Source organism: Leucoraja erinacea, chromosome 2 (genome assembly GCF_028641065.1).
Source record: "Leucoraja erinacea ecotype New England chromosome 2, Leri_hhj_1, whole genome shotgun sequence".
Lineage (NCBI taxonomy): Eukaryota > Metazoa > Chordata > Chondrichthyes > Rajiformes > Rajidae > Leucoraja > Leucoraja erinaceus.
This window is the reverse complement of record NC_073378.1, coordinates 58,894,606-58,911,417: the sequence shown is the minus strand read 5'-3', so window position 1 is coordinate 58,911,417 and position 16,812 is coordinate 58,894,606. Positions and strand designations below refer to the sequence as shown.

Here is a 16,812-nt window from a genome sequence, read left to right as displayed (position 1 = left end):
CACTATCCTACACACACTGGGGACAATGTACAATTTTACCAAACCAATTAGCCTACAAACCTGTACGTCTTTGGAGTGTGGGAGGAAACCGGAGCACCATGAGAAAACCCACACAGGTCATGGGGAGAATGTACAGTACAAACTCTATGCAGACAGCACCCGTAGTCAGGATTGAAACCAGATCTCTGGCATTGTAAAGCAGCAACTCAACTGCTGCGCCACCATGTAGGAAGTTTCTATACACCCTTGCCCCCTCCCTTGCTGCCACCCTAAGCTCCGCCCTGGCCACCACCTTGTCCTTCACCACCCCAAGGACAGACAACTTATCTGCTGCGCAATAGTCCTTCAATCAGACAGACCTTGAACAGGGCACACAATCTTCCATGTTGAAATCGGGGTGGAGGGGTGGGGGCGGGATGGGGGACCTAATTAAACATACGGTCAAGAAATGTTCTCCCACAGAATCTTAAATCACAAAGAACTTTCCGAGGGGAGGTTTATAAACAGCAATTCTTGTCCAGATATCCTGATTCTGAATTTTGTTTTTTAAATCCCTACCTTGTCACACAAACATGAAGGAAGGGAGTTGTTAACAGATGTAGAACACACATTCACTTTTTTTCCATTCATGCTGTTCTGTGGCAGTGTTTTAAACAAAGATCTCAGCCTAGATCAGGGCTGACCTGGATGCGTGCCTGGATTGGACATGGTTGGTGCCACTGCTAAATTCATTACTCTTAGTCCATTTACACAATTGGGAAAGGAATGCAGCACATGCAACTTAATCCCTCGCTATGATTTGAATTTAACACCTCATGACACCTCATTGACTTGCATTTGTAAAAATGGAGCCACATGCACACAGTGTTCCATTTGTGGCAGTGCTAAACCCCTGATTGCTTCTGAGTTACATTTCTGCCATATATAATTTACAAGCTGCCTGAGGAGGTAGTTGAGGCAGGTACCATCACACCATTTTAAAGACATTTGGATAGGTACATGGATAGGATAAGTTAAGAGTGATATGGGCCAAATGCAGGCAGATGGGTCTGGTGTTGATGGGACATGTTTGTCGGTGCGGGCAATTTGGGCCAAAGGCTGTCAACCATTTCCACTTCAGCGCCATTGATGCTGATTGGGACATGTACTCCACCACGCTTCCAGAAGCCGATAACTAGGTCCTTGGTCTTGCTCACTGTAAGGTAAAAATTATTTAATTTACTCTTCATAGTTTAAATGACCATTTTGCAATTGAAGCCCACACCACGGTGGAGTAGTATTTTAAAGTTTAGAGAAGAAAGAAATTATGACAGTTTTAAAATAGAGTGGGTAAGTTAATTGTTTAAGAAGGAACTGCAGATGCTGGAAAATCGAAGGTAGACAAAAATGCTGGAGAAACTCAGCTGGTGAGGCAGCATCTATGGAGCGAAGGAACTCAAGTACTCAAAGTCCTGTGCTACGCAGCTAGCTCCAGTGCTCACTACATTATTCAACCTCTCCCTGGACAAGTCCGTGGTCCCTGCCTGCTTCAAAAAATCCATCATCGTACCGGTACCAAAAAATGCCTGAAATTAGATGCGTGAATGACTACCGTCCGGTGGCCCTTACCTCGGTAGTCATGAAATGCTTTGAGAGGCTGGTGAAGAATCACATCTGCGCCTTCCTCCCTCGGAACATGGACCCGTTGCAGTTTGCATACCGTCCGAACAGGTCCAGGACGATGCGGTCTCCCAGGTCTTCACACCGCTGGGGTCTAAATCTGGACAGCCAGAAGGGGGGAGTGAGGATGCTGTTCATAGACTACAGTTCAGCCTTCAACACGTTAGTCCCCACCAGACTGGCCGGGAAGCTACTGGAATTGGGGCTCAACACCTCCCTGTGTGCCTGGGTCCTGGACTTTCTCACCGCCAGGCCCCAGGTAGTCAAGATGGGAGGGAACACATCGAAGTCCCTCACCCTGAGCACAGGATCGCCCCAGGGTTGCGTCCTCAGCCCCCTATTGTACTCCCTGTACACACATGACTGTGTGGCTAGGTTCAGCACCAATTCAATAATTAAGTTTGCTGATGACACTGTGGTGGGGGCCTGATCTCAGACAATGATGAGAGGGCCTACCGGGAGGAGGTGGCTGATCTAGCACTCTGGTGCCAGGAGAACAGCCTCCTCTTGAACATCAAAAAAACGAAGGAGCTGATCATGGACTTTAGGAGGGCACATCATCCGAGGACGTACACTCCATTGAGTATAAATGGTGATCCTGTGGACAGGGTGAACTGTTTTAAATATCTGGGAGTCCACATCTCTAAGGATATGACATGGTCATCACACGCCTCAGCACTGGTGAGTAAGGCAAGGCAGCGCCTTTACCACCTCAGGCAATTGCGGAAATTCAGAGTGTCTCTGAGGATCCTCCAGTGCTTCTACGCAGCAGCGGTGGAAAGCATCTTGTCCGGGAACATTACCATCTGGTTCGGGAATTGCTCTGCCAAGGACAAGAAGGCTTTGCAGAGAGTAGTGCGTTCGGCCGAACGCACTATGGGAACTTCACTCACCCCCCTGCAGGAACTATACAACAAGAGGTGCAACTCCAGAGCAAACAAAATTATGAGAGACCTCTTCCACCCCTGCAACAGATTGTTCCAGCCGCTGCGGTCAGGCAAACGCCTCCGTTGCCATGCAGTGAGAACGGAGAGGTTGAGAAGGAGTTTCTTCCCAGAGGCAATTCGGACTGTAAACGCCTTTCTCACCAGGGACTAACTGTACAGAACGTTTTTCCTTCTATTATTTATTACGTAAAATAATATGTGTGTTATGATTGTGTTTATAATTTGTTTGGTTGTTTTGTTGTTCCACGAGCATTGCCACTTTCATTTCACTGCACATCTCGTATGTGTATGTGACAAATAAACTTGACTTGACTTGACTTGACTTGAAATAGACAACGTTTCAGGTCGAAACCCTTCTTCAGACTGATGTGAGGGTGGGGGGGGAGAAGGAGAAAGGAAGAGGAGGAGCCAGTGGGCTGAGGGAGAGCTGAGAAGGGGAGGGGAAAGGAGGGACTATCTGAAATTAGAGAAGTCAGTGTTCATACCGCTGGGGTGTAAACTGCCCAAGCGAAATATGAGGTGCAGCTCCTCCAATTTACGGTGGGCCTCACTCTGGCCATGGAGGAGGCCCAGGACAGAAAGGTTGGATTTGGAATGGGAGGGGGAGTTGAAGTGCTGAGCCACCGGGAGATCGGGTTGGTTATTGCGAACCGAGGTGAGGTGTTCAGTGAAGCGATCGCCAAGCCTACGCTTGGTCTCACCGATGTAGATCAGCTGACATCTAGAGCAGCGATGCAATAGATGAGGTTGGAGGTGGTGTAGGTGAACCTCTGCCGCACCTGGAAAGACGGCTCAGGTCCTTGAATGGAGTCAAGGGGGGAGGTAAAGTGACAAGTGTAGCATTTCTTGCGGTTGCAAGGGAAAGTGCCCGGAGAGGGGGTGGTTCGGGTGGGAAGGGATGAATTGATCAGGGAGTTACGGAGGGAGCGGTCTCAGTGGAAAGCGGACAGGGGATGAGATGTGAAGATGTGGCCAGTGGTGGGATCACGTTGGAGGTGGCAAAAATGTCGGAGGATTATTTGTTGTATGTGACGGCTGGTAGGGTGGAAGGTGAGGACAAGGGGGATTCTGCCCTTGTTACGAGTGGGGGGATGGGGAGTGAGAGCAGTCACGGGGTATAGAAGAGACCCTTGTGAGAGCCTCATTTGTAGTAGAAGAGAGGAATCCCCGTTCCTTGAAGAATCAGGTCATCCTGGGTGCAGATGCGGCGTAGACGGAGGAATTGGGAGTAGGGGATGGAGTCCTTACAGGAAGCAGGGGTGGGAAGAAGTGTAGTCCAGATAGCCATGGGAGTCAGTGGGTTTATAGTGGATGTCGGTCAGAGGTCTATCACCTGCGATGGAGATAGTGAGGTCAAGAAATGGGGGAAGTGTCGGGTCCAGGTGTATTTGAGTGGGATGGAAGTTAGTGGTGGGGATGAAGTCAGTGAGTTGTGTGGGGGTGCAGGAGGTAGCACCAATGCAGTCGTCGAAGTAGCGGAGGTAGAGTTCGGGGATAGGACCACGGTACGCCTCGAACAAGTTAATTGGACTGTTTATCGTGTGCCTGCCCTAATTAAGAATAGCTACAATGGGGCAGGTCATATGATGAACACAGACCATGTGATCAACCACTGGTCAATACGGATTGACCAATAGGTGGTGGGGGGGGGGATTGTGTGGTGGGGGTGGGGGGGAGGGAGGGGGGGGGGGGAGGGGGAGGGAGAAGGGGGGGGGGGGTGGGGGGGGGTAGGGGGGGTGTGGGGTGTGGGAGTAGGGGAGGGGGTGTTTGTGGGAGGGGTGTGGGGTGGTAGGGGGAGGGTGGGTGGGGGGGGGTGGGGTTTCCGGGGTGAGGGGGGTGTGGGGGGGTGGGCAGTGGCTCCAGGACCCGGCTCCAGACTCACTCGGCTGCTCCTGTCCCCAGCGCCTGTCGTGCTCACAGCCCCCGCCCCTGCCCGCAGAACACAGCCCACACTCCGCTTCTTCAGCTTTATTCTTGGCTCCGGTGGACGGGCGGCTTCTGGACGTGCTCACGGACTCAGCCCTGCCTCCCGGGCTTTATTCTCCAGCGGGTGTTGGAAGGGGTGTTACCTTCATGGTCACTGACAGGCGAGAAGACCAATCTGCTGATCTCACGATTTTTTAAACCTTCATAACTTGTGTAATCTTCCACCGATCGGAACTTGGTACCTTGGAGCAGAGGAGAACGGTGAGTAAGGTGGCGAAAAAATCCTAGCGATATAGGGTACCGTTTTTGCGCACATTTTTTTTTTAAAAACAGACCGGAAGTGGTCAAGATGTGAGTTTAATAATGGTACAGATGTTAGCCATGTTGTGAACAAATGCATTGTCTGAGAGAAACGTAAAGAGCAGGGCAAGTTGCAAAACAGTCCATTGATGTAATCATCTGCTGTTCATTTTGGCTATGAAGCTTTCTTCCAAAAGAAAGAGTTGATTCATCCTTTACTTTGTGTTTTGTACATGAAAGACACAGTACAGCAGAACATTGTTTACAGATTAAGACTGAATAAATGGTAAAATCCACAACAAGATTAACATCAGTTGGATAACTATTCATTGGTGCATGGTGGGCTAACATTGCCACCTGGGTGGTAACTTTATGGAACAGATCTGCAACTCTGTGCTCCTTTGATTCAAATCTCTCTTTGTCCTAGTTCCTCCACATCCCAAATATCTGTTCAACATGAAACTGCTTAAAACTTATTTCTTTGGCCAAGCTTCCAGTTCCTGTCCTCCTACCTTTTTGTGTGTCCCAATATCAAATCTTGCCTGATCTTCCTATAAACAATACTGAACATTTCACTTTTTAATCGGCACAAACAGATGGAATTTTGATTTGTTCCAGAGCGCGTCTCGACATATTGCATGAAAATCATTGAATATAAATTTGGCATGTTGAACTATTCAGGCAGGAACTTCTTTGTTAAATCCTAATTTGTTAGAGAAAATGAAACTCTGTAGTGAAATTATATATGGGTGCACGGTACAAGCTGGTGAAAATATTTTTCTGATGTTCATCCCTCTTCTGAGGTCATTGCCAGATTACAACTTGCGAAACAGTGATTTTGAAAAGATAGTATTCTATTTCTTCTTTAAAAAAATTGAGGGGAAATCAAACAGGAAACAAGACGGAGCTTGTATGTTGTACCCATTGCACAAGGTTTTTGTTGGCTTGTTGCACAGAGTTTTGCCCCACAAGATATCTGCCCTGAATTGCTTTTCTGGAAAATTGAATGAGTGCTTTCAGAAGTTTCTACTTCAGATGGATAGCAAATTTATTGTGTGTATTCACTTGATTTCTCTGAAAGCAAAAGTAATATTTCCATGAACATGCCTTTCACATTTATAGTCATAGAATCAACAGGCCCTTCGGCCAACTCACCCTTGATGGCCATGTCATCTAAGCAAGTCCCATTAGCCTGTGTTTGACCCACATCCCTCATGCACCTGTCTAAATGTCTTTAAAACTTTTTATTGTACCTGCCTCAACCACTTCATGAGGCATCTTGTATTACCCATACCACGTAACACCCTCTGTGTGAGGAAGGTTGCCCCTCAGGTTCCTATTAAATCTTTCACCTCTCACCTTAAACCTATGCTTTCAAATTCTTGATTCCCCAACGCTCGAAAAAAAGACAGCGCATCCACCCAATTTATGCCGCTGATGATTTTATACAGCTGTATGAGATCACCCCTCAATTCTCCTGCACTGCAGAAACAAATTCCTAGCCGATCCAGCTTTCCCTATATGTTAATCTCTCGAATTCTGGCAAATCTTCTCGGCACTATTTCCAGCTTCATGGTATCTTTCCTATAGCTGGGTGATCTAAACTGTTCGCAGGCTCCCATGTGTGGCTTCTCCAATGTTTTGTACAACTGGAATGTAGCATTCATATTTCTATATCAGTTCTCTGACTGATGAAGGCCTGTGTGCCATGTGCCTCCTTCACTAACTACTCTAATGGTTGTTTCTTGAATCTCCTCTTTTCTGCTCTGTAGTCTCTCTTGAAACAATCTTCCATTTCTTTCCCCTCCCCCATTTCCAGCCTTATTCCTGGTCTCCATTTCAATTTTATTTCACTGTGATCCCAGACTCCCTTGTCTACCTTTTCTGATAGGAACAGTCACATCTGGAGCTAATAATCTACCCACCCTCCCCCTACATATATGGCTTTAAATCTTTCCTCATTACCTTTTACAGTTGCTCATAAGCCTTTGTTCCTGCTGAGTTTAAAGGTAGTTTGCTTCTACTACATCAGTCTTTTAATTACAGCTGGATTGCTCCTCTTGCTATTTATAATCCCAAATTGGCTGAGCAAATCCCCTCAGTCTTTCCAAAATCAGACGTCCAGAGTACATTGTTTTCATCCTGCAGCCTCCTGCTTTGTTGTATTCCTTGTGCATTTGAATTTCAAAGTGCCTCTGATGACTTAACCTAGAGGGTAACTAATTTTATTTCAATCAGTCTAAAATGCAGGCGTTGCCATGCTGATGGTAATAAAATCAAAAAGCCAAAGGTATTCTTCAATAAAATCATAATATGTTGGAGATACTCAGCAACAACTGTGGAAAAAATAATTATTGAATCTTCAGGTCTGGGATCTTTCATTGAATCTTAGAAAGTTGTTCTGTAATCTCTGATGGATGGACTGCTTGCAAGTTATTGTCAACATTTAATTTTTTTTTCTTGTCTCGTTTATATGTATGATAATCAACTACATAATTTTGAAATATAATACTTTCAATATTAGGCAATTTTAGAACAGTTCAGATTCAATGTCTTTTGAGTCAATTGTCACAAGTGTATTGTGCAGAGTGAGCATAATAAAAAAAGTGTACTCAGCAGTTCATACAGCATGTATGGAGACAGAAACAGAGTTAACGTTTCAGGTCAATGACCTTTCCTCAGTAATATTGATTGTGTTTAATTTGTTATTTTTTAACTGCCAGAAACTAAGTTGTTTTCTTTTAATAATTACAGGGGTCAAATAATTTTCCGAAGAATTCCTCTTTCAGTCATAACTCATCTCCGTAAGTATGAATAGAATGCTTTCTCATCATTTACCAAAGCAAGAAGTGGTGATGTTGTTATTAATGTAACAAGCTATTTATGCAGAGGTTTGGACTAACAATCCCGAGACCAGAGCTCAAATTCCACTGTGGTAATTGTAAAATCTATATTCAGTTAGCTATCTAGAATTTTCTTTAAAAATGACCACAAACTGCTGGATTTATATAAAAATCATCTAGTCCACCTATGACCTTCAGGAGAAGAAATCTGCCATGGCCAGAAACACAATAATGTGGTCATATGTTCTTCACAATAGCCTTGAAATCTATTCAGGGATGGGCAATAAATACTGATCCTGCCATCAAAGCCAAAAAAACTCCACAAGGGTAAATATTATTCAATTTTATTTGAGAGGGTGGTATTCTATTATTTAGGACATAAGTGGCGTAGAGTTGTTGCCTTGCAGCACCAGAGACCTGGGTTCGATCCTGACTCCGGGTGCTGGCTGTATGGAGTTTGTACGTCCTCCCCTTGACCTGCGTGAGTTGTCGCCAGATGCTCTGGTTTCCTCCCACACTCCAAAGACATACAGGTTTGTCGGTTAATTAGCTTGGTAAAATTGTAAATTGTCCCTTGTGTGTAGGATAGTGTTACTGTGCAAGGATTGCTGGTCGCTGTGGACTCGGTGGACCAAAGGGCCTGTTTCCGCGCTGTATCTCTAAACTAAGCAACTAAGCTCTAAACAAAAAAAAAGATGTTAATTACAAACGTAGGACACAACATATAATTGGGTGTAATGCAGTCTCTGAAGATTGCACATTACCTCTGAGACTGAGTGCATCCACCCTCCCCGGCTGCTCCAGTTTCCTTCCACATCCTAAAAACATGTGGGTTGGGAGTTCAATTGACCACTGTAAATTGCACCTATTGTGCAGGTGACTGGTGAAATCTGGGGAAAGCTGAAGGGAATGGGTAGAGAATCAGTTACTGGGAAAACAAATAGAGAATGGGATATTCAGTAGGCCAGCAGAAATGTAATGGGCCGAAATGGTCTCCTATGTCATGAGGAATTAAATTTTGTTAATTTGTTCACAGTGGACTATAGATTGCATTTTTATTTGTTTATTTGCTCTTGTAGAAAAATACTTGAAGGCAAATGAAATGTGATGTAGACTTGCATTGGGGTGATTCCAAGGCTGTGATAGCGTTGTTATGAGTAGAAGTCGGAAATACTCGTTGTGTTTATATAAACAGCAAAGGTTAACAGTAGGTTTAGTAAAAGTTTTATGATCCTCCAAATATATTGACTGGTTCAAGAAAGACCACTTGCTCTTTTATGGTTCCACTGAAGAGGGTTCATCAATAAGCGAATGAGTGCCTTTAAAATTATTGAACACAGAGAAAATTGCTGTGTTGTGGAATGTTTGGCTCTTGCAGTGTCAGAATCAGAGGCCATTGCCTTAAGGGAACCGTGGAACATAGATCACGGACAGGAATTCAATCTGCCCTGGCCTTGATGAATCTTTGTTAGAGCTATCCAGTCAGTCGCCACCTCTTCCTCTTCCCTTTATTCCCTTTACTCACCATTTATTTTCAGTTTTGCAAATGCATGTTCATTTAAAAGTTACAGTTGATTCTGTTTCTGCCACTTTCATGCCCAATTCATGTTAGATTATAAGAGGCCGCTGGTTCTTCTGCTAACTACCTTAAATCTTTCTCCTCTGTTTAGCATTATAACATGGGACAGTGGAAATTGCGTAGAGAGACGACATGTATATAGATCATATCAGCTAACCCAGAGGATGCATTGATCATGTCAGCAAAGTGTGTAGATGTCGCCTTGAAAACTTGTTTTCAGGAGGTCATAACTGGAAGCTGTTGAGAGTATTGCAAGTATAAGGCAAAAGGCAAAATCATTTTCAGTCACAAATTTCAGTCAAATGAGTGGGAGATCTGAATATTTGAATGCATGATTTGATTAAAGGCAAAGTACATCTGAAGAATTGGCTTGTTGTGTCAAGCTTTTGAGTCTGAGGTAAAACAAGGAGCGAGTATGTTGATTATTTAACCCAATCAGTTTGATTTTATTTACCCTCGCTGATTCCCTTGATTTTTTTTCAAAATCCCACATGAACCTGGACCCCTGTTTTAAGACCCCATGCACTGTCAAGTAGGTAGATGAAATAAACACAGTGATGAAGGAACTCGACGGGTCAGGCAAAATCTGTGGAGGAAATGGACATACGACACTTTGGGTCGAAACCCTTCTTGAGACTGATAGTAGTAGTGGGGAGAAAGGTTAAAAGGTGGACAGCAAGTGATAAGGTGGCTACAGGTGAGGGGTGGTTTTGATCAGAAGATAGGTGTAGTAAGTGACAAAGGCTGAAGTAAGTCCACTATAGTGTGACTGAATGGCAGATCAGGCGCACCAGGTTGTCTTCCTGCTTTTAAGCCTCATGTACCTTCATGCACTAAGGAGAACAATCCTGGGGCATAAATACTTGAAATAGAGGAATGTGGTAAGTGATGTGGAGAGTGAAGGGTAGCGAGTTCAAGTTTTGATTGCCCTTGTCAATACCAACAGTTTGAACTAGACCTCAAACTACTTTAGTTCTTTATTTGAAATGCTAATGCAGGGAATATATGCTTTGAATGCTGTGTCAGATAGTTTCAGTGTCCACCAGCTACTTCTTCCAGTTTGTGAAAATGGGGAAGTTAGGACCCATTGGAAGGTTAAGTTTTTGAATTCTGCACAGAAGTAATAGATTCCTTCCTCTAACTTAAGCTAGTAATAAGCCAGTAATGAGTGGACTGTTCTAGGATTTTGTAGTGGGAGCAGCACTGTTTTTAATTTACGTCAATGCTTTGGTTTCAGAAATGTGATATAGTTTGGTTAGATTTGTGAATGAAACTGAAACCAAGAGAGGTGATGTGGATTTGAGGGGCAGCTCAGAAATTACAATATGTATGTAGGTAGGATAATGACAAATGGCAATTAACTAAGGGTGGACTCGGCCGCGGGCCCAGTGGACGACAACGTCGGGTGCTTGCAGGTCCCAGGTTGGTGACCGGTTCTCCGGAGCTCCCACAACAACAGCTTTGTCCGCTGGACTGGAGGGTGGCAGCTTCGTCCGCCCCGGGCCGTGGAGTTTGAACCGGCCCGTTCGTGGAGCTCGGATTCGGCCGCGGGACTTACCATCACCCGGCGGGGTCACAACATCGGAAGCCTGGATCGCCTCAACGCAGAGGGAGAACAAGGAGGGAAGAGACAAGGACTTTAAGACTTTAGCCTTCCAACACAGTGAGGAGGTGCCTGGTAGACTCACTATGGTGGATGTTAAATCTGTGTTTATTGTGTGTTTTGTTATTTTATTCTATGTTATGACTGCAAGGCACGAAATTTCGTTCAGACTGAAAAGTCTGAATGACAATTAAGGATACTTTACTTCACTTTAAAATACTGCAGATGAAATGGAAATGGGCAACATATCCATTTGTAAATTGTGGTGAAATAGCTCCCCAACAAAGCAAAACAATATTGCTAAAAATACTCATATTATATCAGGTATATGCGTGGAGAGAAAAACAGATGACCTTTCATGCCCTGGAATATTAATAGCCCTGTCCCACTGTATGTGTTCATTGAAGAGTTCTCCCGAGTTTGCCCTGATTCGAACTCAGAAATTTACGGTAATGGCCGCTCGCAGGTACTCAGAGATTTACGGTAATGGCCGCTCGCATGTACTCGGGGCTCTCGTCGACATTTTTCAATATGTTAAAAAATCTTCGCGAGTCTTCCCGAGCTTACCGCGTTTCCCTAGTACCTGCCGTTAGCGTTACGAGCCGCTAAGAGACGTCCCCGAGCTCTGACGTACCCGCTACGTTCATTCTACGTGCTTTCCACAAGTTTGATTTTTTTTTAAACTCGGGAGAGCTCTTGAATGAACTCGTACAGTGGGACAGGGCTTTACCTCTGTTGCTTTCTCCGTGGATGCTGAGTCACCTTTTACGTATTTCTAGCATTTTCTATTTCTATTCCGGATTTCTAGTATCTTTACCTTGTTTTGCTTTTAATTCTGTGGGACACCAGGGCGAAAAGTTTAAAGTGAAGTTCAACTTCAGATATTCAAAAAAGGGGCAACGGTAAATTTAACTGCCTCGTATGTCCTCTATACACCCCTCCTGGGAATAGTTAAAAAGATAGAAGGTGTATTGAAGTCAGTTAATTGTTGGCATGTGTACCCCCGTCAAAATTACAAATCAGATTGCCACAAATAATCGGCATCAGAATTAGATAATTGAGCCCTTTGGGCTGACTGGTGAGCCAATGCTCAGCATGTGTAGCTGGTTCAGTGCATCAGTCAGGAAAGCCAAGGGAAGATTCAAGTTTATTCACAATCTTTGTTATACAAGTCATAGAGAGCTCTGCTTGAACCATATGGTAGCCTCATCAGACCACGCCTTGATCACTGCGTTAAACATAAAACCAAAAGCATTGAAGTGTCAGAGACATCCAAAAGAAAACCATGGGAAGGAGAGAAGCACAAGAACAAAGAATTAACTCACGGAAGCAGAACTAGGCTGTTAAGCCCCTCAAATCCTGACATTCGGATCATGTCTGATTTGAACCACATGATGGAGGAGACAATGCGGAGTTAAGATAATAACCTGGGAGTGGTGGCTGGACTGGATGACAAATGAAAACATCAATGATTCAATTGTAGAAATTCTGATACCTTCCTTGTATCATTTCCACTCACTGTCTTGTTATGTGCACTCATTCAGCCGTGCAATCAGCCTCTTTCAATCAATGTAAGGATCTGTTCTTTCTGTTGTCCAGATCCCAGACTTTATTCAATGTTTTGCTGCTTGTGTAGTTAGGAGACTTTTTGGGTGTGTTGTGATGTTGGAGAGATTAAAAACTACTAGATTTCATCTCTTCCATTTAATATTGGATTATTGCTGTATGTGTAGATTTTCCTTTCTTTCATCACAGTTTGTCATCAGCAAATGTGTGCGATAGAGCATTGTTGTTAAGGCATGCCATAATATTTTTATGTTTTTGCACATAATGCTCCCTTATTTCTAAATCGTTATTAATACATAAAGCCAGTTCACTTTTCTCCCTCTTTTGCTTCACCAAATACCTTGCATGATGTGGGAGATTGAATAGGTTTTCATATGTTTTTAAAGTTTCATTCCTTGTCTTTCTGTGTGCAGGAGTGTGGAATCAGGTCACATAATGGAGGAGGGTTATGAGCTTGATCTGACTTACATTACGGAGCGCATCATCGCAGTATCTTTTCCTGCTGGCTGCTCAGAAGAAACCTACTTCCATAATCTACAGGATGTAACACGGATGTTGAAATCCAAACATGGAGATAATTATTTGGTGAGAGTCAAGAATTTGCTTTGAGTTGACAAAATGACTCAGTGTGACTGCGAAGAAAATATTATTGGAAATCCTGCTTGTATTTCCTTCTGGGAATTTCTGCTAATCCTCCACCAACATAGTTCCAGTCAAACCCAAGAACATCAGGGAAATTCTCCATGTCTATGAGTGTTGCCTTGGCCTTTTGGTGTTCCTGGAGTACTCCATTATTTGTTTTTCTTTTGTATTTGACTGAACAAAAAAATATGGGGTGGTCATTGAAGCAAGGTCAAGCCTTTGATGAGTTTTTGCTGAATGTTTTTGATAGCAGGGAAGATTGGATGGATTGGAGAAACGTGCAGCTTGTGAGGAAAGTTATGGAGGGAGGAAAGCCGGATATGTTGAGACCAATAAAACAACAGGGCGGCCACGGTAGTGCAGTGGTAGAGTTGCTGCCTTGCAGCACCAGTGACCCGGGTTCGATCCCAACTACGGGTGCTGTCTGTACGGAGTTTGTACGTTCTCCCCGTGACCGCGTGGGTTTTCGCCGAGATCTTCGGTTTCCTCCCACACTCCAAAGACCTACAGGTTTGTAGGTTAATTGGCTTGGTGTATGTGTAAATTGTCCATGGTGTGTGTATATGATAGTGTTAATGTCGCTGGTTGGTGTGGACCCGGTATGCTGAAGGGCCTGTTTCCGTGCTGTATCTCTAAACTAAACTAAACGCTGATGTTCAAATACAAATTACGAAGAATTCTGTCTTTGGGAATATGAAAGTTATGTTAATTATAGTCATCAAGCAGGTTGAAACAGATTCAGGAACATGTGCTAATGATAGTAGGTGCATCACCTGAAAAGGATGTTTTCATAGCAGGTCATATCGCCACAGCAAGGTGAAATATGTTATCCATTGAGAAGAATGTTAGGCATGAGTCAAAAATAAAATGACTAAACCACGATAGCAAGAAATAAAAACGTCTGCAAAATGCTTTAGAATTTTAATACGCAAGTTCACTTCCTGTGGTGTTGCTCATATCTTGGGGAATGCTGTCACTGACATCCTTCTTTTTGGTTTTGTATTGCAGTTTTGGTCTTGTTGTGATTTTCAGGTATCTCTCCAGAGATTATTTCCTCACTATTTCCCCCAACTGGGAAGTAGAGAATGGTGGTAGCTATTGGTTTATTTTTGTCACAAATACTGAAATACAGTTGTTTGTGTGCTATCCAGTCAAATTATGCTATACATGAGTACAGCCATACACAGGTATAACAGGCACTACAAAGTGAAAAACACCAGAGTGCAGAATATAGTGTTACAGCATTACAGCGTTACAGCTACAGAGAGAGTGCAGAAAAAAGAAAGCCCATGGTTTGCAATGAGGCAGGTTGGGAGATTGGGACTACACATTAGTTTATGGGAGGACCATTCAGTAGTCTTGCATAAGAGCTTGTCAAACGTTCAAATAGGTTGTTTGTGGGCAAACAGAGGACCGGAGATTGGGTGCGATAGTGAGAGGCAGGTCTGAATGTTCCTGTTGGATTGAAGGGCAGGGCAGGGCAGGGCAGAAAGGCCTGTCCCACTTGGGCCGTCATTTACGCGACAGGCTGGTAGTGACTGGTACGCGACAGCCGCGCGCGTCATAATGCGTCCGCACAGCCGTCTGGAGCGCGTGACGTCATTTGAAGATGGACACAAAATGCTGGAGTAACTGAGCGGGACCGGCAGCATCTCTGGAGGGAAAGAATAGATGATGTTTCGGGACGAGACTCTTTTTCAGTCTGCTTCTCTCCAGAGATGCTGCCGGTCCCGCTGAGTTCCTCCAACATTTTGTGTCTATCTCCAATCATCTTGGCCCCGCTCTGGGAGTAGGAGTGGGGGCGGATCCAGATCCGCAACGGCCGTGAGCCCCAGGCTGAGTTCGGCGATCGTTTGTCTGCTTCTGCTGCTGTTGGAGGTGGGACGTTGCACCGTGCCAGGGTCTTGGGCCTGTCGCACTTTGGCCGTCAGTTACGCAACAGACCGGTGGCGCGTGAAGATTTCGTTCAGGACAAAATTCACAATCCTCCACATCACTCCACACTCCTCCACACCACTCCATGCGCCCGTCCCACGCTACCCACGCGCTACCACACGCTAGCAGGTTGCGTAAAACGCGCGAGAATGACAGCCAAGTGGGACAGGCCCTAAAGAGAACCTGGATGATGAGAGACATTGTGGCTCTGGTCAGGAAGAAGACGCGGGCATGTCTGGAATATGTTACTTATATCAATGGTATTCATGGAGGAGTATAGGGGATTGAGCAGCATATTTTAGAAGATAATCAGGAGGGCAAAAAGGGGCATGAGATAGGTCTGGCAGATAATATTAAGAAGAATCAAAAGAGATTTTATGAGTACATTAAGGAGCAAAGGATAACTTAAGAGAGAATGGGACTCCTCAGAGACAAAAAGTGGTCATCGATGTGTGGAGCCACAGGAAATGGGCAAGGTCCTCAACGAGTATTACTCCTCTTTTTACAATAAAATAAAATAAAAACTGGGAACTTGGAAGTGTTAATGGAGATATCTTGTGGACAGTCCATGATACAGTCGAGAAGGTGGTGGACATCCTAAGGCAGATGAACCCCCTGGGCCTGATCATATATATCCAACCACACTGTAGGACGCTAGTGATGAAATTGTAGCAGTCCTGACTGAGACATATGAATTATCATTAGACACAGGTGAGGTGCTGGAAGACTGGAAGGTGGCTAGCACCTATTTAAGAAGGGTTGCAAAGGAAAACTTGGGAATTAGACCAGATATCCTAATATCTGTTAAGAAAGTTACAGAAGAGAATTCTGAGCAATATGATATACATGAATTTGGAAAAACAGAGGTTGATTAGGTTTAGTCAACGCGGGAGAATATGTTTTCTTATTTTTTACGGATCTTGCTTATTCATCTCATTTATGGTGTTTTATTGAAGCTCTTCTGAAAGACCAAATTCATTACATCAGCTGCTTCACTCATAGCTGCGTTTGCACCTTAGTCCAGATTCCTCCTGGCCTTCTTCAAGCGTTTTAAGCCACTTTCTATTTTTGACATTCGGTTACCATGCATCCTCTAAATAATTTACACCACCGCTGTTCCTGCTGGTTTTCTGTAAAATAATTGTTCATAAAAGCCCAAACAGGTTTGCCAAACATAATTTTCATTTTATGACTATTGACTCTGAAACGCTCTTATTAATTTCTTCATGTTGCGATTTCCTTAAGATTTTCCTTGCTAAGTTGTGTATGTTTTTTAATTTACTCTTTTTCTCCTTCCTTAAATTTGTAGTATTGCATGCAATTCTGAACGCCTCATTGCAGGAAAGATGTGGAGGCTTTGGAGAGGGTGCAGGGGAGGTTTACCAGAATACTGTATGGATTAGAGAGTTTCAGCTGCAGAGAGAGGTTGGAGAGATTATCTTCTCTGGAACATCAGAGGTTGAGGGGAGATGTGATAGAAGTATATAAAATTATGAGAAGCATAGATAGCATAGACAATCAGAACCTCTTTCCCAGAGAGGAAATGTCCAACACTAGAGGGCATAACTGTAAGGTGAGAGGCGGAAGTTTTAATGGAGATGTGCGGAACAAGTTATTTTGAAACGCATTGTTAGGGGTGGTGGTGATGGCAGATATGATAGTGGAGTTTAAGAGGCTTTTAGATGGGCACATGGAAGTGCAGGGAATGGAGGGATATGGACCATATATAGGCAGATAAGATCAGTTTTACTTGGCATCCTGTTCAGCACAAATATTGTGGGCCAAAGGGTCCTGTGCTGTACAGTTCTATCT

The 16,812-nt window shown here is 44.1% G+C and overlaps 1 protein-coding gene across 6 annotated transcripts in view; it reads left to right on the top strand.

The window, feature by feature from the left end:
* LOC129710317 (tensin-3-like) overlaps positions 1–16,812 on the top strand; it is a 484,648-nt gene that overhangs the window by 303,087 nt on the left and 164,749 nt on the right. For all 6 annotated transcript variants that reach the window (XM_055657243.1, XM_055657253.1, XM_055657263.1 and 3 more), the window contains 2 exons: positions 7,587–7,636; positions 12,837–13,008. In XM_055657243.1, coding sequence (XP_055513218.1) covers positions 7,587–7,636; positions 12,837–13,008 — 222 coding nt within the window. The remainder of the gene's footprint in view (positions 1–7,586; positions 7,637–12,836; positions 13,009–16,812) is intronic.